Source organism: Carica papaya, chromosome 5 (assembly GCF_054855325.1).
Source record: "Carica papaya isolate Zhongbai chromosome 5, ASM5485532v1, whole genome shotgun sequence".
Lineage (NCBI taxonomy): Eukaryota > Viridiplantae > Streptophyta > Magnoliopsida > Brassicales > Caricaceae > Carica > Carica papaya.
Genome location: NC_142313.1, coordinates 6,250,553 through 6,267,467, shown reverse-complemented (window position 1 = coordinate 6,267,467; position 16,915 = coordinate 6,250,553). Strand labels below are relative to the sequence as shown.

The following is a 16,915-nucleotide window of genomic DNA, read 5'->3' as shown; positions in this document are numbered from 1 at the left end:
TGTGTGAATACCTTGCTTTTTTTAATTTTGACTCCTTTGAAAACCCAATACACAAACAAAAATAACCCACCTACATCGTTGCTAATTTTTCTTTCCATGCTCTGTTGATGTGTGTACTTATATACACATATATATATACACACACATGTACACATGTATGTATACATATATATGTTTTTATTAAATGAACTAAGAAATGGCACTTTCATTTTATAAATTAATGTCGTCGCGAAACAGATCGTAATAACACTTTCTTTTGTAATAATTCCAAAAAGAAAATGATGGGTATTTCCTTTCACATTAAACAAATTTTGGAGTCAATATGTATTACACATATATATATATATATGTATGTGTGTGTGTGTGTGTGTATATATATATATACACACGCACAAACACACAAGTAAAAGTTTCTAATATTTAAATGACCAATAATAATATATAATCAGAAATTAGTAAAAGAATTATCAAAATCTTTAAAAGAAAAAGGTAGGTAGAACTGATTACGCCTACTCCAAATATATTTACTAAACTCTTCATTATTTATTATTTAATGGCATTACTAGTTTGTAACTTTGATTTTTTTTTTATGAATAAAAGGTTATGTCAAAATTTACTTAATTATGAGAATTTATCTTAATTTTGATCATTATAATTTTATTAACACATTAATAAATTAAATTTTCAATATTAATTCATAATATGTATATAAAATAATAAATTATACATATTTATTGAAATTCAAATTTTGAAATTTTGAGAACAAGATAGGCATCACCCATTAACTTTATATTTGAGATTCATCTAAATTTGTATTTCATATTTTCATATTAAAATAAACCTTTTTGTTCATAAGTTAATTTTATATCCATAAGAAATTCAAACAATAAATTTCTTATTGTAATTTTTAAATTTTACAATAAGAAATGTTTAAGTCTACAATATACGTAAAATGTTTAAATGTACTCTTACATTAATGTATATATGTTTACGTAAGATTTTCTGATCTATTTCGAGATAAATTATTAAATTAGATTTTCAAATTTATTTTTACTAAATAATTAAATTAAAAAGTTAACAATAAATTATTATTTATTTATTTAGTAAAAGACATTCTTTTAAAATACTTGTTAAAACATCAAAATATTATCTAATTATTTTAATTTTTAATTAGAAAATAAAAAATTACAATATTTAAAATAAACAAAAAAAAATGTTAATTATTAAATAAAATAAAAAAATAATGATCAAATTATAACAAATTTAATAATTTACTTTTTAAATTTTTTTCTGGTTAATTTACAAATAATATTCAAAATTTACAGTATCAGTATATATACGTGTATATATATATATATATATATAATTGTAAAATTATAGAACAAGTTGGTTGGATCAATTTTAACCTTGATCTAAAAATGTCACCTTCATACATCAATAATTTAGTTTGGAACAACTGGAATCTGAAACTTTGAATTTGAACAAGCTATATAGGATGGATAATAATAGTCAGTATATATGCTATTCATCAAATCAACAAGACATGTGACTGTGGGCTCCTTTAATTTTTCAACTCATCCATTTTATCTCTGCTTACCCACAACTATATTCAATTCCAAATATACTAATATATAATAATAGTCAGTACATCAAACTGTACTACCTGACCGTATTAAAATATGTGTTCATAAAATAGGAATTGATTAGGCCGTAGAGTCGTAAAAACAATGTTCGTTTTTTTTTTATTTATTTTAGACCTTAGTTCTATGGAACAATATATTACAACCGAAACATAGAAGAAATTAAATTGAATTATCAACTGTTGAAAAAGAATGTATGTTATTGGGCTAACTTGGTAGGAGAAGCAAGCATTATTTTTGTGCCGCAATTATGGGTACTTTTGAATTAGGGTATGGTCATGGGCCTACCAAAAAACAACCCACAAATTGAACTTTGCCTTTTGTAAAAGGGCCGATAAGGCTATGAATTTGTCGTAGCAGTGGACTGATTTATGGTGTATGTTGAGGTAATTTGGGACCCAAAAGATTAAGATAATTTAGTACTACTATAAGGACGTGGGTGGCACCATTTATATAATATATATATATATACATTGGCCCATTTTGATTATATTTGGTTTTCATTGTGATCCACAAGAATTTTCAAATTCAACTTTTTTTAAAAAAAATTATATAATTTTTTGACATGTTTCTTTGATTGGTTAAACAATATAGCAAGTGGCTATAAATAATTATGAATTAGATGTTGTTGTGGAAAATATAATTCAATTATTGGTTCTCACGCTAATGACTTTGAATTGAGAATTTTCTGAATTTTTTACCCTTTTTTTTTGTTATATTATATATAATAGAGAATTAAAAATTTAATTTACTTATGGGAAAATATTTGAGATAATGGCACAAATTTTATACTTTTAAAAATGGATAAGAACATGTGGGGTGATAAATACCATTTACATAAACACACGATTAACTTCAAGGGATTATTTTGTTAATAAGTAATCTTCATTTGTATGTTAAATATATATATACTTACTATTATCACTAAACTAATAACTTAAGTAATTCATAAAATAAAATTTAGAGTGACTTAATTATTAATATTAGTAGATTATCACCGACAGATAAGTCATTTCCCATTTTGGTTATATATATACACGAGTATTTTGGTTATTAGGTATATATTTAATTTTGATAAGATTAAAAAAAAAAAAAAAAAGGTAAATCCATAAATAAATAAACTCGTGGGTGGTCTCCGTTGTGATTAATTAAACCAAATTAGGAAGTTGATTAGGATCCTTTAAAAGAAAACGTAGCTAACGCCTAACTCAACCGCCAAAAGAAGGCGTCAAAACCCAGTCAAATTCCCGAATATTCCGGGTGAACCAATCATTCCATCTTCGTCGTAGATAACGGAAGCCATCCAGGGGTATTTTGGTAAACCCGTCAAACCAAACCCTTCCTTCTCTGTCTCAAATCCGGACCGCCCGATCTACACATAATGACCAATCGACGGTCCCAAATCTCTGTTTGACTAAAGTACAGAAAATGAGGCTGGAATGATTTGCCTTTGATCCACCATTGACCACCAAAAATCAAAACAAAAAGACACTTGGTGGCTTTATAGAGCAACCTTTGAGAAAGATCTTGTTTTGCTTTCTTTTTTTTTTTTTTTTTTTTAATTTTTATTTTTTTTTTTTATTTTGATAACATAATTATTTGTGGAGTGGGGTGTGTGGGAGGGTTTTGTTTTGGCTGTGTTGAACGCTGAGGAGGAGGAGGAGGAGGAGGAGAGAGAGAGAGCTGAGCTTCTCTCTCTTCTGGTTAAGCGAATTCCATCTTCTGTAATTTTTGTGGGATTTTGTTTTTTCTTTTGGGGGTTTTAGGGTTTGTTTCTTGTGGGAAAGATGAATATGATGCGTCGGCTCAAGAGCATTGCTTCTGGTCGCTCTTCGATTTCTTCTGATCCCGTAAGTGTCCTTTCTTTTATTTTCTTCAAGCTTCTTTTTTATCCTTCTTCTTTGATTGTTTGGTAAAAAAAAGTTGTTTCGTTGCCGGTAAGATGAATGAATTTGAGATGAAAAACTACGGGAAGAAACGTAACCTTCACTCTACTTCATTTGATTTTTCTTTTTTGTTGTTTACCCTCTTTTTGTGTTATTTTCTGAAGTAAGATTTCCACTTTCCGGGATGCTTTTCCCTAATCAGCTAAACTGAGACGATTTTGGATAATTTATTCTGGAGAAAAGTCATGCAAAAAGCAGTTTCGAGTCTGCATTTTCGGATTCTTGGAAGAAAAATAGAATTTGATATTCATTTCTCTTTGATATGGAGGAAGATTTTTATATAAACACACATCCACATCTGTATATATCCTTCAGGGCTCTTGTTAGGCTTCCGTGAACGAGGTTATTTGTCCGAGCTTTTGCATTATTTGGTGCGTGCTTGTTTCAGATTTTAATGGAGTTTTCTTTGTTTGGCGATTGATGTTGTTTGACATCCCGGTCAATTAGTTTTTGAGGTTATCCCCAGATCAATTCTTGATTGAGGGAAACGTTATTTCAGCTGGGATTCTCATGATGCATCATTGAAACACGTAAATGTGTTTCTTGGATGCCATAGGAACTAGTTATTTGGCTTTTTGAATCAGTAACTATGAGGCTAATCCGTATAGGCTCTTCCTTAGCCGTTGGCTATGGTGAAAATATCACGGTTAGGCTGTTCATTGGTGACACGTCAAGTCTGCATTTTTGGCTTTTTCCTAGGAGTGAATTACATTTTTATAAAGCTTTTGTCTTGTTTTTCTGCTTTAAATAAGAAGGCAGTGACCAAGAGAGAAATTATTTATCAAAGTTGCTACGTTCTTATTGATGTTTAGGCTCTTTTAGGGAGGCTGGGAAGGATGGAAAAGAATAAAAAACGAAGTAAATAAGCTAATCTTGTTTGCAGGAGTCTTTTGTAGTCTGAATGGGAGGGAATAATGAAAATGTTCCATCTTCATACTCCTCTAAGGTGCCAAAACTTGTTTTCTCATAAATTTCAAGAATGGATGGAAATTAATTAAAGTAACAATTATTTGTTATGATGACTTGTTTACCCTTAATGATTTCTTAAAAGCTCAACTGTTCTCTTTTATAAAGGAAAATGATATCATTATCTTTTAAAGGTTAAAAGCTTTTCATTCGTATTTTGCTCTACCCAAATAAGGAAAAGTATAATACTTTCATTATATTTATTTCTTTTATAGTATCTTCTATTCCCTTTTGTTCTGCTCTATTTCTGACTTCCCTTCCTCTTCTCCAAATATACCTTTAAAGCAGTATCTTATCATGAATGTGCTTTCCAATAATGAACTAGTTTATTGGAAAATAATTTATTAAAATTCCCATTGAGATTGTTGCCTCCTTTTCTCCAAATGGGTAGTATTTTATAAACTTTCACCTTAAGGCTAAACTCTCCTTCTTTGGGTTTCAAACGCAACCAACTATTCAGCCTCTTTTTGGTCTCATTGTTTTCATTTCTCCCTGTCAGTTTTTGAGCATTAATCTTAGATGTATTTTTAGAATAATGGACAAGGTGATCCCCAAGAAGGTAGTTGGATAAAGTGGAAAAAGTTCATTATTTCCATTTGAGGGGAGCTTAGATAAGCATTTCAAGATAAACATTAACTTAACGGACGGGAATCTGAACTCTTCTTGGTCATAGTTTTTTTTTTTATACTTCTTTTTCAATTTATCCTGATGAAACTGAATTTCAACATATATAGGGTGGGGATTCTGGCACAAAGAGGGTGAAGATTGAGCAAGATATGGAACAAAAAATCCAAGCAGAATCAACATCAGTTGAAAGAAGTGCCACTGGTCTAGAGCAGCATATGGCCTCAACATCGCTGGAAAATGGTGCAAGCACATCAAATATATCTTCAATTGCTAGAAAAGAAAAGTCAGGATGTGATCAGCTTCCAAAGGAGATGCATGAAATGAGAATCAGAGATGAGAGAACATCGAGCCATGATGAGAAGGTATACTTTATCATTATTAATAATTCCTGTTTATTTCCTTTCTGTTTATTTTATTATGATGCTTTATAGTTTTCTTCTCTCTCAGAAACAAAATGTTTTCTTTTGATTATTTAAAAAAAAAGTTTTCTTTTGTTGAATTTATCTCTCCACTCAACTTTTTACGACGTTGAAAGAACAAAATAACTCTTAAAAGGCATATGTTAGTTTATGCTAGTTTTTAGATTATGTCTCTTGGCTATTAGAAGAATAATCTTGTGCAAGAATTGACAAAATGGCTGTCATACTGAATCAAAGGATCAGTTGTTCGTGAAGAGTATAAATATGTGATATTTATTTCCTGATGTAAAAAAAAAAGTGGTATTTATTTCCTTTTGTAGCACTTATATTCATGGGGATCTGATGAAACCTGATTGGATTTATTTACTTTAACGTTCACGGTATAGCTGAACGCTGTTTACTGTATCATTTAGTGTTGGCACTATAAAAGGAAGGAAAGTGATTGGGTCATTTTTGAAATTCTCTTTGTGTTATTCAGTATGGGATTGAAAAGGATTTTTCAGAGATTTTTAGTGATTATCTACCTGAAATGTGGGTTATTTAGAAATTTTGTTGATGGAAGGCATTAATCTTTACCTAGTTTATCTTGAAACTCGGTGATTATTTGATTAATAATATTGCAACTTTGCAACATGTAGGATACGGAGACGACAATTATTAATGGTAATGGAACAGAAACAGGCCAGATCATTGCAACTACTGTAGGTGGTCGGAATGGGCAGCCGAAGCAGGTTATTTGGCGCATCTTAATATTTGTTATTGCATACTTCATTTTATGCTTCTTCCTGCCTACCTTCTGTGGTTGCAGATAGTCTTTAGGAGCCTATTGTTTGTAATTTTTACTCTACACCCAATTCTTCAGAAAATTCTCTACATCATTATTGATCTGGTTTCGGACGCTTGTCTAGATATAGGCTCCTTTAAAATGATTCATTTCTATGAACAAAAAAATTTCTAAAGATTCTTGCATCATCTTGTTTCCAGACAATATCATATATGGCAGAGCGTGTGGTTGGAACTGGTTCCTTTGGTGTTGTCTTTCAGGTACTCGGAACCGATCTGGTAGTTTGATTTCTTGGTCTCAGTTTTTTCCACTTTAGGTTCAATCAAATTTTGATTTTCTTTTTCTTTTCAAAATTAGGCTAAGTGCCTAGAAACAGGTGAACAAGTAGCAATCAAGAAGGTTTTGCAGGACAAGAGATACAAGAATAGAGAGCTCCAGATAATGCGCTTACTGGAGCATTCAAATGTTGTTAAATTAAAGCACAATTTTTTTTCTACTACTGAAAAAGATGAGCTGTATCTTAACCTTGTCCTAGAGTATGTACCTGAAACTGTGTACCGCGTCTCAAAACATTATAGCAGAATGAACCAACAAATGCCCGTTATTTATGTGCAACTGTACACATATCAGGTGAATCTTGCTAAACTGGTGTGACATTTCCACTATTCAATTGTAGGTTGCAAGATTCTTTCGATATTTATTCTAGTCGATCTGGATCTGGCATTTTTTCTAGATTTGTCGCGCACTGAACTACTTGCATCATGTTGTTGGGGTGTGTCATCGTGATATCAAGCCACAGAATTTACTGGTAAGATCTTCTTTTTGTTTTGTGTTTATTCGCCTTGGGTATATTGAATCTTGGATTTATGGATATTCCTTTTTAATATATGCATGACAATAATTGTTTGTCAATGGCTCTGCTGCCTGACTCAGAAGTTAATATATTCATCATATGATCCTTTTGATATTGTTGCTCTTATGTCAACATTTTTACACTCTGTTCAATATTGTAGGTCAATTCCCAGACCCACCAGCTAAAGATATGTGATTTTGGGAGTGCAAAGATGTTGGTATGCATGTCTACCTCTTGGAGTTCTGTAGGTATATTTGCGATAAACAGTACTTATACGATGCCTCTCCCATCTATAGGTGCCAGGTGAACCGAACATATCATACATTTGCTCAAGGTACTACAGGGCTCCGGAGCTTATATTTGGGGCTACAGAATACTCAACTGCAATTGATATGTGGTCTGTTGGTTGTGTCTTGGCTGAGCTTCTTCTTGGTCAGGTTAGTGTATTTATTGGGCTGGAAAAAGAAGTCACTAAATGCATTTCTCATCACCTATTCTTGCTTCATGCATGATGCCTTGCCTTGGTAACACTTTGATTCCAGACTAGAAGCTGTCAAGAATAAGCTCGCCATAAATTAAGAGGAATTCAATTTGTTAAATTAATTGATGGAATTCCTTCTTCTTTGGCTTGTTTCTATTCGGGAGTGTATTAGCTGTTAGCTAGGTTAGTATCATGCAGCTGTCATTGTATGTCTGAGTAGCTATGGTACTGAGCCAGCTGTAGCCTCAGGTTACCACAGTGGTTGAGTAATCATAAGAAAAATCTAAAGAATAACTCTGTCGTGTTTCTACTTCCATCTCGTCCCTCCCTGCTTTTCTTATTCTTCCTTCTGCATTCTCGTTTCTTCCTCATCTCAATCTTTAAACACACTAATTGATACCCCTTCCGAACTGGCAACATCATGAGTCAGTTGTCTGACAGAAGCGTGTTATATAAATTTTGCACTGCTTATGCAATGTCTTTCTCTTCTGAGTTCATTTACATGAATAAAGTGATGGAGCATAAGTGGCATTTTCTGATGACTTCTGGGCATTGCTTCTTGTGCAGCCACTCTTCCCCGGAGAAAGTGGTGTTGATCAGCTGGTAGAAATAATTAAGGTAAGATATTTATTTACTCTTTTGTTGCTTCTGCATCTCATGCTCCTTTTGTTCCTCGTCATTTCTGATAATTTTGGTTGCATTATCAGATACTGGGGACGCCAACTAGAGAAGAAATAAAGTGCATGAATCCAAATTATACTGAATTCAAGTTCCCTCAGATCAAAGCTCACCCATGGCACAAGGTTTTTCAGCAATCTTACAATCATAGCTTGTATTCTTTTGGCTATTTATTTTGGTGCTTGACATTATAGCAGAAAACTTACTGAAATCAAATTGACAGATATTTCACAAGCGAATGCCCCCTGAAGCAGTGGATCTCGTGTCAAGACTGCTCCAGTATTCTCCAAATCTGCGCTGTACTGCTGTAAGAACATTGCTTTAGATTGGCTCAATTATTTTCTGATGGCCTGGATTTGCTATAGACATTATATGATATATTTTGATTGTTGAGAGAGCCAGATGCATTGTTCTGAAAAATACATTAAGTTAGCGCTTTTCCTGCCTTTCAGTTGGAAGCATGTGCACATTCCTTCTTTGATGACCTGAGGGAGCCAAATGCAAGCTTGCCTAATGGACGAGCACTGCCTCCTCTGTTCAATTTCACTGCACAAGGTATGGTTATATGATGCATATATCCAATTTTTTTACCAATTAGATCTTTCTTTGCTGAAAAACTACTGCCTTGTAGAACTGGCTGGCGCATCAGAAGAACTCTGTAATCGGCTCATTCCCGAGCATGCAAGAAAATAAAATTGCTAAACATAAGATGACAATCACATCTAGGCAATGTAAATCAGTTTTGGATGCTTGGTTGCCCCCTAGAGCGATCCTCCTGTGTCTGTTGCTCGGGTCCCAAATAGCCCTCTTCTCTTCACTGATCAACTAATAGACAAGAAGACCTGAAATTGATTAGTCTAGTGGCTGGGATTGCCCTTGAATCAATGACGCTTACATGATAGTTCTAATAATGAAATTGAAGTGGATCAAAGGTGACTGCTTTGGCGCAAAAGATTCAAGATTTCATTTTATATGTTGTATGTCTTGACTATGAAAGATTGAGATTTTACAGATTTGTTGTCATATATAGTTTTTTATGGGCATTTTGTTCTGCTGACTAACTACAAGTTGAAGTTTAGATTAGGGTCTTAAATGTATAATTTTCCTACCCAGCGTTTGTTATAAGAAAAACTTGGTCTCCTGAAAATTTTGGTTCTGTTCTCAAGCTTCTCCTTTCTCTGTGTGCTGGATGATGCTGTAGCACTCTTTGCTTTCAGTTTATGCAGGGGACTATTTAGGGAAGAGAAGAATTTGACCTGACTGCTAAACCCAGCTCTGTTTCAAACTTAGCAGAGGATTGGAAATAGAACAGGAAGATTTATTTTTAAGCGAATTACTAGTAAATCTTTCCCTGGAGGGTTTAGAGGGAAGATATAAGTATTAATGAACTGGTTTGAGAAGGAAAAAATATTCAACAATCTCGGCTTTTCAACAAAATTTGAGTTCAACCATTTGAGTGATTCAGTTTACTGGTGATAGATATGGATCTGAGCATAAGATAAAGCCAAACTCGAACTACTTAGGCATCGTATAGTATGAGATCTTTTGAGACGATCATGACCACAAATTTGTAACTAGCACAATAGAAAAAGAATCCGTAAGTAATTCGAAAGTACATTTACTCTCACTCCTAATAGTGGGTACATGCTAATATAGTATTATTTTTCATTAATGGCAATCAAACGGAGAACTTTTATTTTATGAATTTTTACTAATCAAAGTAGACTTTTATTTGTGTTATTAATAAAATGTGATAATATGTAAGACTTTCCAAACCTTAAGTAATTCTCCTTCACGGGATCCGTACAAGATTCAACCAAAAATTCTGAGGTCTTCAAATCTGCAAAGTGCAAACTCATGCATGGGACATGTGAGGAAGTTTCTTCTGCTCTATAATAAATGTGCTCATTAAATGGGCTGACTTTACCTCATTGCCAGGTAAAACCTTTTTTCTGTCAGTCAGATCACGGATGACATCACCTATGTGCAAATTTCCAGCATATTAACTGAGAGGCTTCAGAATTCATTCCAGGGTCAGTAATTGAAGTTAACGAGCTTCAGAAAATTCTATCTATACCTTTGTAGCAGAATGCTAATCATACCTTCTCAAAATGTTACCCTTATGCCTGAAAATCTCTGAGCTCACATAGAACGTCTCCAAGTCATGTGTAGCAGTAGATTTCTGATTCCTGCATGACAATATGATGGTGTCATTTAGCATAGTCCATTACAGCACTTTCCGTGATGTTTCTATCTTCAATGCACTATTGTGGGGTGCGAATCGGCTTGTTTGCCTCATTAAGTTTCAACAACTGTTAAATATTGATCGGCACGAGCCATTTTTTTCCCTCTCTTCCATAGAGCCTATAAATATCACGGCTTATAGAATTGACACATAGGAGTTAGCACCAGCAATTAAGTTTAATCACCCATGAGAAAATGGAAATAGCAGAGTTAGCAGTGAAACTTCTACCAATAGTCACCACATGAACATCTTCCTTCTTTGAAATGATGGAAACAATTTGAATCTCTCAATATTATGTGCCGACTGTAGACTTTTGATATGTATTTCATAGCAGTGTGGCAATCTCCGCAGACGCGGAGATTCTTAAAAATTCGAATAGGTGCTCCTGGAGGTACTATGAGCAGCCCGAAGGCAATGGCTAGCTTCTCACTATGATAAGCAAGACCAAGCTCCTTACCCTCTTCATCCATGTCATGAAGAGCACATTTCATGTCAGGCATATAACCAGCTTCCTTGATTAACAACAATATTTCATTTATCTTGGAATAGATTTCTGATGTTCTTGGATGACTTCTATCTTCTGACATGAAAGCATGAACTCTACTGTTCCTTTCAATCCAACTACACCCAGCTTCCTTACTAATGCTGCTTGATTTCATCTGTCTCCGGATTCTAGCTGCTTCTTCCCATTTACCAGCTGCACAATACATATTTGACAACATGACATAAGGTACAGCATTCGTGGGTTCTAATTTCATGAGGTTCTTTCCAGCTCTCTCTCCCAGTTCCAAATTCCCATGGATCCTGCTTGCCGCAAGGAGGGCTTTCCATACAGTTGCATCTGGTTCAACATCCATTTGATTTAAGAGTTCTTCAGCTTCAACAAGATTTCCAGATCTTCCCAACAAATCGATCATACAGGCATAGTGTTCAGGCCCTGGTCTGATTCCATGAATCTTACCCATTGATTCAAAATGGGAACGTCCAGCTTCTATAAAGCCAGCATGGCTGCAGGAAAATAGTACACCAATGAAAGTAATGAAATCTGGCTTCACTCCGCTGGCGATCATCCTATCATAAAATTTTAAGGAGTCCTTTGCTTTACCATTCTGTGCATAGCCAACTATCAAAGCAGTCCAAGTAATCACATCCCTCACTTGCATAGAGTTGAATACTTTATTGGCCTCTTCTATACACCCACACTTAGCATACATGGTCAGAAGGGAGTTATCTACTGATAGAGATGACCAAATGCCAGACTTAACAAAACTTCCATGGACTTGTTCCCCAAACTCTAAAGCAGTTAGTTCTGCAGAGGCACTCAAAATGCTGGCAACAATAATTTGGTCAGGATTGATGCCTGCAATTCTCATATGACAAAACAATTTGAGTGCCATGGAATAGGACCCATTATGTGAGTACCCTGTGACAAGAGAAGTCCATGAAATCACGTCCTTGTCTTGAATCCGGTTAAACACCTCAAGTGCACAATCTAAATTTTCTCGTTTAGCATACATGTCAATGAGAGCATTGCTCACAAGTTTGTAACCCTCAAATCCTGCTTTGACAATCAAACAATGGACAGACTCAGCACTTTTCAAATCCATTGTGGAAGTAAAACAATTTAAGACAGATGGAATTGTAAATTCATCAACCTTCATTGCTCTCCTGTGCATTTTTCGAAACAATGACAAAGCTTGCCCATGAAGTCCCTGCCTCACACACCCAACTATTATAGAATTCCAACAAACTAAATCATCAACCTCCATATCCCCTAACACTCTCCTTGCACCATTTAAATCTCCGCATTTCGCGTACATATCAACCAGGGCACTTTGAACATAAATATTAGTTCCAAAACCACTCCTAACAATGCAACCATGCACCTGGGTACCAAACCGAAGTGCCAAAACTGCAGCACAAGCTGTTAATATGCTAGGGAAAGTAAACTGATTGGACCCAACTCCTTCTGTCCTCATATCTCGAAAACACTCAATTGCTCTAAATCCATTGCCATTCTGTGAGTAGCCAGTAACCATTGCAGTCCAGATAACATTATTAGTCCTATCTGGCATCATCCTAAAGAGATATTCAGCGTCAGATATTTGTTTGCATTTTGCATACATGTCAACAAGACCTGTAACAACAAAAGCATTGAAATCAAACTGGGTCTTTATTGCGTAACCATGAATCTGCTCTCCTCTTTGGAGCAAACCCATCATTGAACACATGCTAAGAACACTTCCCAATGTGAACTGGGTTAGTCTTTGCCCCTCCAACTGCATTTCCCAAAACAGTTCAAGTGCTTCACTTACGCTTCCATGTCGACAATACCCAGAAATAAGAGAGTTCCAACTAATACAATCTTTAAATGGGGTTTCATCAAAAAATTGTTTGGCCTCAGATAATCTCCCCGAATTTGCATAAGCAGCAATCATCGTATTCCACGAAAACTCATCCCTCTCGGGCATTTTATCGAACAGTTTTCTGGCTTCATCTATTTGACCAGATTTCGACAACTCTTTTAAGATCCGATTATAATCAAATTTCGAATGAGTCAAATGAAGCGTATTGTAAGTATAATTAACACAACCTATGTACTGAAAAAGGTGAAATGATTTGCGGGAAAGATTAAAGCTTCTCAGCCGGTGCATAACCGGAACAGGATTAAATCCAACAGTAGATCGTAGCGAAACAGGAGAACCACACTGGGTCCTTTATCTACTTCACAAGAGCAATCTTTCAAGAAACTTGGCCGGAATTTTCATATCCATGGAGGAAGGTTTTTGGAGGGAAATTTAAAGTATGTAACAAGCAGACAAAGAAGCAGGAGGAAGAGAGGAGAGGAGACAGAAGACAGGAGACATGTGGGTCATGGCGAGCGTATGAATTCTGGGATCTATCCATGTTACCTGCAACTTACTGCCGGATGTAGCATCTCGTGATCTTATCCTTAACCCTTGAGCTTGGAAAATAAAGTTGGAATTTTTTTCTTGGATTTTCTTTTCTTCCCATTCAAATTTTCAAGACAAAACAAGACATCTGCCTTTACTGTTTTTCACTTTAATTACTGCACTTGCTTTTCTGACATAATTTGTGTACTCGCCCCCACTCATTACCCCATTATCATATCCATGTGTGAATATCTTCTTATAATTCCCCATATCATCCCCTACCAACCACCCTTTACTTTATAATAATCAATTATAAAAGGAAAAAAGAAAGTGAATCTAAAAATGAATTTCGAGAGTTTTTAGATAAACCGGAGTTTTAGAGTGTAGTGGATTATAATAAAGTGAGCTTAAATAAATTTTTTAAATAAAAAATTATGTAATTTGTATGTTAATTTCGTGCTAAATACATTTAAAAAATTTTTATATTTTTTTTTTCTATATAAGAGAATATAAACTTTTCAATGTGAAATAGATTATGTAATTGTACAAAATTAATAATGTTAAAACATGACATATAATGTTTTTGCTAGAAATTTGGTAAGTTTAGAATGTGTAAGTATTTATTAACAAATAGCTTGAGGCTTGTTGTAACCCCGTTAATAATCTTTAGATAGAATTGAATTGGCTTTCACGTATGAATGTTGATGTATTTAAAGGGTTAAAATATCATTATGGTCGTTGTCACTTGATGGGTTACATGTATTAAATATAAATGTATGTTTCATAACTCTCAATGACCAAATTGAAAGTTGTTCATAAGATTCCTTTCATGTTTTTAATTATACATTTAAAATTATAATTTAAACTTCAATTTTTAGTTAGTCTGCAAAACAAAATATTCATAAAAAGTTATAAATGACAACAAATATGTAAAATCTCGATCTTTCACAATTAAGATATACAACATATAAAATAAAATCTTAAATCATTTGCGTCAAAAGAGTCACCTTTGATCCACTTCAATTTCATTATTAGAACTATCATATAAGCGTCCTTGATTCAAGAGCAATCTCAGTCACTAGACTAATTAATTTCAGGTCTTCTTGTCTATTAGTTGATCAGTGAAGAGAAGAGGGCTATTTAGGACCCAAGCAACAGACACAAGAGGGTTGCTCTCGAGGGCAACCAAGCAGCCAAAATTGATTTACATTGCCTAGATGTGATTGTCATCTTATGTTTAGCAATTTTATTTTCTTGCATCTTGTACTTGTACTTGCAACTTATGATCAGACATAATCTTATCCTTAACCTTTGAGATTGGAAAATAATGTTGACATTTTTTTTTTTGCATATTTTTTTCCATTCAAATTTTCAAGACAATATAAAACATACAAATTTACTTTTCTTTACTTTAATTGCTATACTCGCTTTTTATGCTATAGTTTACGTACTCGCCTCACTCATTACTCAATTATCATATTCATCTATGAATATTTTTTTCTTATTTTTCACTTACCCTAAAAATTATAATATTTGATATTATACCCTAACAATTACTATTTACTTTATATTAATCAATTATAAAAAGAAAAGAGAAAATAAATCTAAAAACGAGTTTCAAAGATTTTCAGATAAAAATAATGACGGAGTTTTAGAGCATAATGGATTATAATAAAATGGGCTTGCAAAATAAGATAAAAATCTAAATAAAAATATTATGTAATTTGTGTGTTAATTTATGATAAATAAATTTGATGATTTTGTATATTTTTCTATAAAAGAGAATACAAATATCTCAATGTAAAATTAATTATATAAACAGATTTTATTTAATTATAAATTAAATATGTGGATTATTATTGATTTTTATGTGCATAATAATTAAAATTTGTAAATATAATTAAAATAAATTGATAGAGAATTGTAAATGGTCAATATGTACTTATTATAATCAAATAAATGTTTACCCTCTTGGCTTAGAAACTGAGTTTTGTCTTCTAAATTAATCATTGTTCAAATTTACTAATTCATTATTTTTACTAACTATTGTCTTTAGTTAAATTTTTATATTTTATAATTTAATTGTTCATGTGTTATATAGCAAGACTATAAATATCTCTAATGATATGATTGATTTATAGAGAGAGTTTTAAGTCTTTACTTCATCTATTTGTGCAAGCTGGTTACCTATTCACTCGATCAATAATATTATTTTATATAAAAGAATTATATATGGAACCGTAATAATTATTTCTATATTTTTAAATATAATCATCATACTTTTTTATGTGTTACAAACAACACTCTTCTTTTCTAATGCAATCATTCGTGACTCAAACGGAAAAGTTGTGTCAATCTTCTCTTATCGATATCATCTCATATGTCGTTCAGCATATCAAGTGAAACTTTTCGGATGCCAAACGACTTTATAATACATTTACGAATTTGTGTTGAGATATAATATAATGGAGGTTGATGCAAAAATAATTCGCTCTGCATTATCATTGAAAGAAGATGGCTGGTCTGAGCTGAGCTTCATCGTACAAGACTGTCCTGAAATTTTAAAGTATCGACCGAATGTATATGTTAAATTGATCAGCAAAAATAATAACCAAGTGACTCACTATATTACGAAAACTGAATACATGTATTCAGAATTTCACGTATAAGATACGTTATCCTTAAAAATTATTATATATATATATATTTTTTTTAAACATTAAATTAGATCAACATGTAGTATTTATATTTTATAGAATTATCCTGAGTGTTTTTGCATCCATTTCAAAATCTTTTGGGTAATATAATTGGGTGTTTGCAATGAAATATTTACACATACAAAAAATATTAAATAAATATAAACTATCAATCATTCAATGGATGTATGCGTTTCAGATATTTTTAATATTAATAAAAGTTATGATAAATATATGGAAGAATATATTTCATAATTAGAAAGCTTAGAGACAAAATTTGTACATAAAGACGCAATTGATGGGACTGTTTGATTAACTTTTCTTAGAGATAAATTTAAGGAAAACGGTTTCTAATATTTTAATGATTGTTTTCTTATTAAAAATAAAAATAATTACATTCGGTAAAATATAAAATTTAAAATTTATTCAAATTTAGAAATTAAATTGATAAGATTCAAATTAGACCGAACCAAACATAATCCACTTTAATTTTTTAAAAGATGAAAAAATTTTAATTTGATATTTGTCCTTATCGAAATTCTAAAAAGATTTGAAAAACCTTAATTACAGATTAATATTTAATAAATTATTAATTTTATTAATTATACTTTTATGAAGTTATTATTTAATTTTACCAAATAGATAAAATAAAAAAAAAGTGAGGAAGACAGAAAGGTTGTATTTAA

At 32.6% G+C, this 16,915-nt stretch overlaps 2 protein-coding genes across 7 annotated transcripts; one reads left to right on the top strand and one right to left on the bottom strand.

Moving 5' to 3' along the window:
* The first annotated feature begins 3,236 nt into the window (after window positions 1-3,236).
* Window positions 3,237-9,541, top strand: LOC110819571 (shaggy-related protein kinase theta-like). Its single transcript, XM_088220814.1, has 13 exons — window positions 3,237-3,490; window positions 5,287-5,541; window positions 6,237-6,329; window positions 6,583-6,642; window positions 6,740-7,012; window positions 7,116-7,190; window positions 7,396-7,452; window positions 7,532-7,672; window positions 8,284-8,334; window positions 8,424-8,519; window positions 8,618-8,701; window positions 8,847-8,949; window positions 9,026-9,541. Exons 1-13 carry the CDS (start codon window positions 3,428-3,430, stop codon window positions 9,085-9,087), a joined length of 1,413 nt encoding a protein of 470 aa, XP_088076940.1. The 5' UTR covers window positions 3,237-3,427; the 3' UTR covers window positions 9,088-9,541.
* Window positions 9,542-9,762: 221 nt separating this feature from the next.
* LOC110819570 (Tetratricopeptide repeat (TPR)-like superfamily protein) lies at window positions 9,763-14,003 on the bottom strand. Of its 6 annotated transcripts, none has more exons than XM_088220810.1 (3): window positions 10,322-14,003; window positions 10,171-10,234; window positions 9,763-9,968 (listed from the first exon to the last, which is right to left on the bottom strand). In XM_088220810.1, exon 1 carries the CDS (start codon window positions 13,291-13,293, stop codon window positions 10,864-10,866), a length of 2,430 nt encoding a protein of 809 aa, XP_088076936.1. In that variant the 5' UTR covers window positions 13,294-14,003; the 3' UTR covers window positions 9,763-9,968; window positions 10,171-10,234; window positions 10,322-10,863. The 6 variants fall into 6 exon arrangements, with proteins under 6 accessions (XP_088076936.1, XP_088076938.1, XP_088076939.1 ...); XM_088220812.1 differs by lacking the exon at window positions 9,763-9,968 and having other exon boundaries at window positions 10,036-10,234; window positions 10,322-10,408; window positions 10,497-14,003; XM_088220813.1 differs by lacking the exon at window positions 9,763-9,968 and having other exon boundaries at window positions 10,036-10,234; window positions 10,322-10,400; window positions 10,497-14,003.
* Window positions 14,004-16,915: the final 2,912 nt, after the last annotated feature.